This window comes from Amblyomma americanum, chromosome 5 (genome assembly GCF_052857255.1).
Source record: "Amblyomma americanum isolate KBUSLIRL-KWMA chromosome 5, ASM5285725v1, whole genome shotgun sequence".
Lineage (NCBI taxonomy): Eukaryota > Metazoa > Arthropoda > Arachnida > Ixodida > Ixodidae > Amblyomma > Amblyomma americanum.
In genome coordinates, this window is record NC_135501.1 from 199080480 (window position 1) to 199091042 (window position 10563).

Sequence of the window (10563 nt, forward strand, 5' to 3'; positions counted from 1 at the left end):
AGAGTGAGCGTCACTCTAACAAAAGACCAGTCTTGCCGGAAATTGTAGTAGCTTACTACTGTGGGTATTATGTGTACAGAGGCCCGGCAGAATTCGGCAGCTGGCAACAACGGGTCTCCTGCTAGACAGAACAGCATCCTATGCTGCCTGGTCACAATCCAGCGGGTAGGTTGCGATGACGCCATAACGTCCCGTTACCTAGGTATCAGGTGGGCCCCCTGCAACGCGGTGACCTAGGTCGAATGTCGGAGCGATATTATAGTGAGACAGAAGATCGCCAGCACCATAGATAAGATCCCTGTCTCGTTTGCGATGATAGCAAGGCGGTGTGACTCTTCGATTGGCTTTGGTCCATCTCCGTTGCACCCTTGAATGGCGTGGTACAGCCGCTCGAGTCCAGATGACTTTCCCACACCTGCCGTCACTCGACGTACAGTCGTCAGAATACCTGCCTAGAGCGCTGGAGTGGTGTGCTGTAAAACAAACTTAAATCTTGACTCAGCTCATCTATCTATGGCAGAGTGCAATTTTCAGGCCAAGTTGTTTATCTATGCTGCTTCGCTTGCAGCGCCTCCAGTGACCAGTCTTGCTAGGAATTGCAGTAGCTTACTTCTGTGGGTCTCTGTACAGAGACCTGGCAGGATTGGGCAGCTACTACTAAGAGCATTTCCCGATATAGGACAGACATACAGTCTTGTTCAGAAGTCTTAAGGCCAAAGGCTTTTCACTTCAGCCGCATAACAGAGCAATTACGGCACTAACAAAGACCGAATGACCTTTAAGTGCTAGCGGAAGGTTTCTTCTCGCGGTAGACAAGCTTCCTGCTTGATTTGCGTTTTGAATGATCCGCTACACGGAGCATTATAGGAACATTCATTTCGCTGCAGATGAATGCTGTGGCCTTAAGACATTTGACCAAGACTGTACGTCCCTGGAGCCTGCTTACTGGCAAGCGGTTCATCTGCTAGGGTGCAGGCCTTTACCCAGGTCTTTATCCAAAGGCGTTTAGAGTAAGTGCCCTATGGCTTAAGGCATTTAGGATGAAGACCTGTATGGTAAATGATGCCTTCCGATTAAGGCATTTCGGTAGAAGGCCTTTAGATCAAAGGCCTTTATGGTAAATGCGTTTACGTGAAATGCCTTTAGCATGTAAGGACCGTCTTCCGCGCTTAGCCATGCAAAAAAATCGTCCGCTATTTTTAATTCATATAACTAATTGCTTTTATTATCGAGGCAATAATTACCACCTTAAAAAGCGGTTTACTTTTACGCTAAAAAAAACTGTGTTTGCAGAATATCGCGCGCAATACACTCGCTTGACGTAGAGATCTTCATCGCCCTTGTTGCGTCATGATCGCCAATCTCCTAGATAAAAACGCACACTTGATACTGACATACACGTTCCCGGAACGCTTCAGTACTGCGCGCTGGCTGTTGATCCTTTTTACTCCCTGACGGCTGCTGAATAGCTATAGTGGCGATGAGCAGGTTTGGCTACCGGTCATGGTTTAAACTATTCGTTGCGCACGCTTTGGCTTTCAGTTGTAAGTCCAGCGAAAGCATGCATTAGTGGTTTGGGGCTTATACTTTGAAAATTTTTTTGTTGCAGAGTGCCCGCTTTGCTGTGCCCAGAGCGTTCTACCCATGGGTATGTCATTGCCAACCTTGCGTCGTCAGTACTTTGCCTCCGAGGCCTAGTCACTTTGTACAAGGCATCCACGTGAACCAATTTAACACGTAACAGTTCCTACTCGCGCAAAGTGATGGGCAGTAGTCCGTACCTCCTAAGAGCGCCAGCATTTGCTTTAAACCTAAAAGCATTTGCTTTAAATAAGAGCACTGTCGTGGCACTTTTTTCCCTGTCTAGCAATACGAACCCAGCCCAGGAATGAAATGACGTCAATAATAATAATAATAATAATAATAATAATAATAATAATAATAATAATAATAATAATAATAATAATAATAATAATAATAATAATAATAATAATCGGTTTTTGGGGAAAGGAAATGGCGCAGTATCTGTCTCATATATCGTTGGGCACCTGAACCGCGCCGCAAGGGAAGGGATAAAGGAGGGAGTGAACGAATAAAGGAAGAAAGAGGTGCCGTGGTGGAGGACTCCGGAATAATAATTGCGACCACCTGGGGATCTTTAACCTGCACTGACATCGCACAGCACACGGGCGCCTTAGCGTTTTTCCTCCATAGAAACGCAGCCGCCGCGGTCGGGTTCGAACCCGGGAACTCCGGATCAGTAGGCGAGCGCCCTAACCACTGGGCCACCGCGACGAGTTGAATGTCGTCAAGCTGAATGCATGTCGACGACGACCAGGATTTTTTTTTCTCGCCCTCCCCATTCTCTCCCAATCACCAATGTAATGAAATTAATTAATTGGATTGTTAAGCGTCGTCGAAACTTATTCCTCTGAGGCATTGTGGTGAATGACAACGTGGAAATAACAGTGCAGACAATTCTGCAAGAAGTAAATGAACAGAAAGGAGCAAATCCTGTCCGAACAGATGACATTTACCCACTTTCACAAGCTTTATTAGACTATTCAGTTGCGCTGGTCGCGTCGAACATCGTTGTTTCAGCACTGTCATTTCTGAGTAACGCCAAAAGTCAGCATCCTACAGAACACATGAACAGCGGTCGCGTAATGTAAGGTTAGAGCAGCATTCGTATTTATTCGTGGCCTGTACACAGTGCGCATGTCTTCGCCATGCGGAACATGTCAGTGCAATTCCTTCCTCCTTGCAGTCATATTCCGACGATGCTGGATGTAATTTGATATTATTAAATGAATGGACAGCTACCGCGGCCAGTGTCGTAGCGATGGTCACGTGACCATGAGAGAGAAGAGGGCATGTAGACAGGTGGTGAGTGAGGGTGGATAATAATAATAATTGGTTTTTGGGGAAAGGAAAGAGCGCAGTATCTGTCTCATATATCGTTGGACACCTGAACCGCGCCGTAAGGGAAGGGTAAAGGATGCAGCGCGCTGTTGGGGAAGGGACACAGTTGAGGAGGGAGGAGGCTGGGAATGAGGAGAGCACGGAAAACACTCGTGTTGATTCGTCGTCGACCCCAAATTTTACATCGCCCAGTCCGCGGTTATTCAGACTTTTAATCAGCTGTGCTATGCTGTTTTAGTGGAACGCTGTGGTTGAACGGTGTTCGCGGCGCGTTGCCGAGGCAGGCGCAGCATGTTCCGCGGTCACTGCATATTTCTTCAGGACCCCCTGACTGAGAGACCTGACTTGCGATAACGAGGCGGGCACAGCTGGATGTCGCCCCTACGGTTCACGTGTAGGACTCGGCGTTCAATACGATATTGTTTTATTCTGACAGGAGAAGACGACGACGAATCAGATCTGCCGCTAGTAAAAACACGAGGTCCTCGGACATCCAGGATCGAACGTGAGTTTTTTCCAGACATATTAAGATTGATTGATTGACTGATTGATTGATTGATTGATTGACTGGTTGATTGATTGATTGATTGATTGATTGATTGATTGATTGATTGATTGATTGATTGATTGATTGATTATCGGTCGATCGATACAAATGTTGTGACAGCGAGTAGCAATGCCACTACGACTTTTTTTCTCCGCTTTCAGCCTCTGGCGATGAGGAGTAAGTATTTTGCCTTGCTGTTTAAAAGGAAGGAATATATTTTCTACTGCGACATCCTGCACCACTTTGTATAATTAGTTGCTTTTTTCACGAGAAATCGTAGAACTGCTCTTTACGCAATTTAAAAAGAAAAGATAAGATTACTCTTGCTGTATAGTTTCTCTATCAGAGGCATTTTTTACACTCATAATTAAGCAATAAGAAGATATTCTAAACAGGCCGTTACCTACGCCTTCAGTGCAACATGAACCGACGAAAAATGGGCTGAGCCTACACGTTCGCTTATAGACACCGAGATGCGCATCGCTCTTGTCACGTAGGAAGCGAGGCTGCAACAAATCGGAAAACAATTCAACTAGAAGGAGCAGACTAACAAAGTCTAGAAGAGTGAGATAAGTCTTGTTTTAAAGTACATACAGATCAGTTGAAAAAAAAAAAGCTCTACTCACATGAATAGCAGCAGAATACAGTGAGGCTGCATTGTCCCAGTTTGTAACATTGTAGTAACTCATCAACAAGTAGCGTCTCTACGCTTTCTGACGAATAGCGCCTGGCGAACTCAAGTTTCTAGCGTAAGGTGTGTGCGTAATATACGCCAGTCTTTCCTGTTCACGTTTGTGAACAAAATCGGGGTGACGTCACTCCGGGCAAAAGGAGGATAGTTTTGATTTATAAATTATACTCCATCTCCGAGGTGTTGGATGTTTCGAGAGAGAAGAGAGGCCTTCTAGGAAAGTTTGGATGTCTTGCGAACGCGCAAGAATAAGGTGCATCTTGAAACCATGGCCTCGCGCCCGTACTGCCGTAAGCTGTGGAATTTATTTAAACGTTTCCTGTGTACTCAGGAAAAAAGAGAGGTATATGATTTTTTTTATTTCACATAAAGTGCCAAAATACAAAAATAGAAATGCAGAGACCCAGCATAAATTGTTTAAGGGTGCCAACTAATATGAACTAACACATTCTATGTGGGTGTTCATTTGGCTTTTTCGGCAAACTGCAGGTGATACGCACTTCCAAGTACATCTAATACCATGGAGGAAGGAAAGAACTCGGGAGAGGTGGTTACGTCACATTTTTTTTTTTAACCGGCTCCCTCCTGCTTGCCCCCCCTACTTGGACGCCGTCATAGCACGCTTGCGCATGCGCAGCAGACATCGCAGCAGACGACGCTACTGCGCCCAGCATTACTATTGGCTGCGCCATCGGCGAAAGACTCCCAGTAGTCCTTGCGAAAGCGCGTGACTTCCGGCACACTTTTTGGCGTCCAGCTCGGATAGCGAGGATCTCTCCTGGCTAATCCGTTCTTATTGCCTCAATGGCTTTGGCGTTCGGCTCCTGACCCCAAGGTCATGAGTTCGCTCCCGGCCGCTGCGTCCTTATTGCGATCAAGGCGAAACTCAAGACACGTCCATGGGCAGTGCGATGCCAGCACACGGTACAAAACCCTAGGTGGTCTAAATTAGTCCGGAGCCCTCCACTACGGCGTCCATTATAGCCCATATGTCACTGCGAGGCGTTAAACCCCAGAATAAACAACAGGAACGCTGCAGATGTCGCCACCACCGCATCCCCACGACATAGAGCAGACAAAGAGCTCTTACGGTCTCAGCGCATCCAGCCGGCCCAATTAGTCGCCTCTGCCTCGCTTGCTTCGCTTGCAGCGACCAGAGGGAAATGATCGTGGCCGTTGTCTTCTGCCTCCTGTTCTTGGGATTGCTACTGTTCATTCTATACTTCGTCTACACCTTCAACCAAAGTGAGTGCACGATTTAGCCGGACCGCCGTGTACGCGTCGTAGTCAAGCTATACTCGGCAACAACTTTTTCGGCAGTGAAGAGGCGGAGCTTCTGTGACTGTGTCACTCTAGCAGTAATTCGGCTGCAGGATGACCGCTTCCGTTACAAAAGTTGTCTTTAGAGAGTCTGCACACTTCTTATAGACTCTACTGCCTTCCTATAGGCATTTATTTTTTGTCTAGTCATAGTCTATAGACTGCCTATAGACAAAAGTCTACTACAAGTGTATATGGCCATAATTTATCGATTTTCTAGACCATCTACAGGATTTGTAATGCCTATAGACCGTTCTCCGGGGTTTTTTCTGTACAAAGTCTACAGACGTGACAGACAAAAGTACATGGCAGTTTATAGACTGCCTAAAGAAATTTTTGCAAGGGTTGACATGCGATGTCTTCGCACCATCGATGGTGTAGCTGACTCCACCTGTGGAAGCTTCTTGTAACAGGACTTGCCTAAACAGTTCGTTGTAAATCGAAGAAGCCATGGTTTAACGCTGAAAATGTGCAGCTATGCCAGAAATGTGCATTAAACAACAAGCGTTATCAGTGAACGCGAAAGCATTTGTCTCTCATCGTGGACTACTAGTTAACTATATTTGTTTACTAGTTAGTAACAAGTACTAATCCCTCAAAGGCCTTTAGGGTGACGGCCTTTAGGAAAGACCAAACGACATATGCGTATACATATAAAGCGCTGCTTTAACCTAACCGTACGAATGTGCCTGCGTGGTCTAAAGATAGCGTGTATCATTCGCAAATCAAGGGTCACGAGCCACGTCACTTGCGACTTTCAGTTACTGTTTAGCTTGTGACACTTCCTGTCTGATGACGTCATTTGAGTTTTTCGGACCTTTTCGTCTGGACAAGAACACCGGGTTTTGTTGCCGATTAGCCTTTTTCTTAGTAATATACTGTTTTAAAACGAAATTATTAACTCCGACCAGGGACTATACTTCGTTGCGTGGGAATAGAGGGCGTGTTTTGCACGTGTAGCTTTGGCTGCATTGCCAAGAGTAGTTGTCACGGAGTGTAGTTTACTGAGGTCTTCGTCCGGAAGCGACGAAGGCAAAACAAAACAAGAGATGTTTTCGGAGCTTTTTCGCACCTGAGTTCATCAAACTTACGGGTTTCAAAATTATCATTCAATATACGCGGGCCTCTTGTGTCCAGTTTTCAGTGGTCAGCCGGAATGTGAACATAGGCACTACTGTATACGCCAGTTTCTTGAAAAGTGCCGTTAAGAAAAGGCAAGGAAATGCGATCGTATTTGCATTGGCTAGTGCTTGGCCAGAACCTCCAATTCAGCTTCGGTTTTATAGCCGCGGCGCATTGCAGGTTATTATTTATTTCTACAATAACTGCGGTGTAAAATTTTTGCAAGGATTTTCGCAATTAAAAAGACCCAAAGATTGTTTGCTGCCTTTTGAATTTGTTAAAAAAAATGATAAGCCTTGCCTACCCGATGTACACGTTGTATTCGACGTATACGTGCTTCGAAATTAACGCATCACTTTTCGAGTAGTTTGCTTCGAGATGAAGACATGTCTATCCACGTGGATGCAAGTTTTTAGCCAAACGCTAGCCAAGGCATATACCAATTTGGCACTTGGATTCGGCATTCCCTAGGCGGTCGAAAGAACGCAGCTTTTTTTTCGCCTTAAGGTATCTGCGCGGTATTACGTGTACAGTACAACCCTAAGCAGTGAAATTTTACTGCCCCATGATGGCAGGTGCTTATTTTCATGTATAAGGTATAATTACGATACATACTCATGCATTCTACGTTAAAGGGACACTGAGGAGAAATTGAAGTTGGCTTGTATCCATAGAATACCAGCTCCTGATCACAAAAACGCCACTCTTCCTGAAAACAAAGCTATTGTAATGTAGAAAATGGCAAGAACCAAAATACCGGTATCGCCGCCACAGGCCAATCTCGCAAGTACAAGCGTGATGACTTCCTAGGACAAGAGGCGCCACCATGAAGGAATTTTCCTTACTTCATGGAAGTCACGAATCTCTGAGGCTTGCAAAGGAAGGTTGCGCAACGCACCGCTACCCACCAGAAATCACGGAGTCTCCGTTTACGTCGCGTTTCACGTCACTCCGTTCTGTGTCGTCATAAGAGTTCTCCGTGTCGTCATAAGTGTTCTCGAGTTTGAATCGGAGCGGCGGGAAAAAATTTTTCAACTTCGAATGCAAATTTCTTTGGAATAAATGCATCTTTCGCTCCCGGACAAGCGTCAACAAAGCCATGAAATGCGGAACTATCAGATATTGCTAACAAAAAAATTTTCATAGGGTTCTCCTCAGTGTCCCTTTAACAATAAACAATGATCTGATAACTAGAAGAGAAAGAGAACACAGATGTCTCAGAGCACGGAGAAGTAAAAATCAACATCAGCAACATGCAAAATCACGGACATGGTAGAGAAAAGCGGCAGTGATTGAACTTACAGTATCCTGGCGGTGCACCAGGTATATAAGCGCTAAAAATGTAATTCAGCAGCGGCAATGTTCGGGCTAGTTGCTCGCACAGTCTGGGAAAAAAGCCTCGTGTCCCACAAACGAAGCCGATACCTCTAATATATTAGCTGTCGGCTGTAGACCACGCTTTTGGAAGTGTTAAGTCAAAATTTTGTTCTTTCACCTCCGGAAGTGCGGTTTCCAGCTGGGAGCTTAATAAGAGAGAATTATCATGAGGCCCCTTTCCAAGAAGCAAAACGTGTAGAATACGAGCACTTTATTACACATTGTTATCGTTGTCACTTTAAGGCTGGAATGTTTGTTTCGTTTCAGTGAAATTAATAAATCTGCTCAAGCCCTACTTACAGTCGGTGTCTGCACCTCCCTTCTGTCATGCCATAAGTGTCCAGGGTCTTCCAGGGTCCCTGGTGATTGTCCATTGTATCTGGGACACTTCATAAATCTTTATAAGACTTTCCCGTTCAAGCTAAGCCTTGTGCTGACGTGAGCAGCCTCACGCGACTCCTCTGCGTAGGCGACGAGATCGACCTGGACGGCCAGGGCAGCCCTACGCCACCTCTACTCTCTGGAGGGGGAGGCGGCAACGGCGCCATACATCGTCCAGATTTTGGTCCTGGCCATACTTCGTGGCCTCCGGGCGGCGCGACGCCCATCGGTCCACCGCCGGTACCCAACGGGCCTGGCGGAGCCACACTGCCACCAGGCGTCACTGTCAGTCCCGGTAACGGTGGTTCCGGTGGCGTGGTCCCGCCCACGCCGCCCTCAGTACTTCCATTCACAGTCACGACCACAACCACGACTACTACCAAGAGGCCGATCGGTGAGGGAGCTACACACAAGGTGTACCGGCATAAGGTGTTGATGTTCACAAACGTATGCAGTTAGAGTGTTGTCTGCAGACCTTACCCCTTTACTGCCTAATGTCGCCAGTTCGCGACACTGTGCAGGAAAGAGATGAGGTCTACGGACAACACACTACCGTTTGCACGTCGTGCACTCATTTTTTATAAACAGAGCTTGCAGACACAGTTTGAGGCCAACATGTTCTTAGCGGCCGGCGTTTTCCTGTCAGAATATTTGGCGTCGCTGTGGGTAAGCTGTATGAAGAAAAAAGAAGACACGAATGTGCGACTTCCATCCAGCGTCCAGCAAACTTCTCGTTTCGATCAGTGTTTGACGAAAGTTGTGGAGGAAATAGGAAGATGAAAAATTGCTTGCTTAATCGAGGCCTTCGATAGGTCCTTTCCCACAACTCGGGGCTAGCGGCATATAATGGACCAGACGCAAACTGTTGCTAATTGGTGACATGCCGATTTCTAAAAATTTAGCAGCGCTAACAATACTTTGGACTTTTTTAATAGCGTATTGTGGAGGTCATTGTCTTTCTTTTATTCCTTCTCAATATGGGTACTAAAGGGTTAACATTGTTCACACTGAGCAGTATTTTTTGGAAGCGGGCAGAAAACTCGCTCCGGCCTTGTACGGCTACCTGTTTCCATGGCAACACCCGGTGTTGCAGCAACTGTGTGTACACCAGGGAGAGTTCCTCATTGAGTTTTTGCTGTGAAGAAAAAAGGAATCTACACAGAACTGAACAGCGCTGCTAATGTCTCTAGTGTTGGTTTGTTTTGGTGTTTGCGTCGTTACAGCAACGCGCGAATGTTTGCAGCGGTAACGCGCATTCGAGACTGAAAACTACATACAGAATACCTAATTATCATAAGCTGGAACAATCTGATAGCATAAGAACCTCGTTGTGAGCGTGCCAACCTCCCTCAGGTAGCGCATTCCTCCGCCCACGTCAGAACTTCCTCCTTCTATAGGGTGGCCACCCTCTGGGTTCTTTTCCTGGCAGCCACCTTCCGTCATCACCGTCCACTCTTCTACTAGTGGAGGGTAGTGTTTGCCTCTCTCCGCTTCGCTCCTGCCAACCATGGCAGGTGGCAGCTCGCAGGTGGCTCTTCCGTGTACCACCCATAGCAGCTAGGTGGCACACCCGTGTTCAACTCCATTTCACCTGCCAAATGGCAGGTGGAAAAGTGTGACACCACCGTGGGTGTGGGAATAAGGGGCTCTTATGCTATCTCGTAACACCGCGCTCTCCTTGCCAGCATGTGGTGCTCGAGACAGAAACTTGCAACACGAAAGAGTACTTCAGACACTTTCAGCCACGTGTACACAGTTGGTTAAAAGTTCCCATGCCACGGGGTCTTCTCTTGAGTATTGTAGTTGGGCATATGTGAAATCCTCGAAGCTCGAAATTTCTGAAGGGTGAGTAAGGCTCTGGTCCTCACACCTGTGGACCTTATTCACCTCACAGGCACCGTAAAAGTTGGACTGTGCATAATAATATTTGGTTTTGGGGAAGAGAAAATGGCACAGTATCTGTCTCATATATCGTTGGACACCTGAACCGCGCCGTAAGGAAAGGGATAAAGGAGGGAGTGTAAGAAGAAAGGAAGAAAGAGGAGCCGTAGTGGAGGGCTCTCGAATAAATTTCGATCACCTGGGGATCTTTAACGTGCACTGTCATCACACAGCACACGGGCGCCTTAGCGTTTTGCCTCCATAAGGAATGTGCTGTGCAGAAAACCAATCCTGCACCATCTTCTTTCTCCCAGCTCTTACT

The 10563-nt window shown here is 46.5% G+C and overlaps 1 protein-coding gene across 1 annotated transcript; it reads left to right on the forward strand.

Annotated features, from left to right (window-relative positions):
* Positions 1-5319: 5319 nt before the first annotated feature.
* Positions 5320-8819, forward strand: LOC144134515 (uncharacterized). Its single transcript, XM_077667424.1, has 2 exons — positions 5320-5405; positions 8449-8819. The coding sequence occupies exons 1-2, from the start codon at positions 5324-5326 to the stop codon at positions 8817-8819; spliced, it is 453 nt and encodes a 150-aa protein (XP_077523550.1). The 5' UTR covers positions 5320-5323.
* The last annotated feature ends 1744 nt before the right edge of the window (positions 8820-10563 follow it).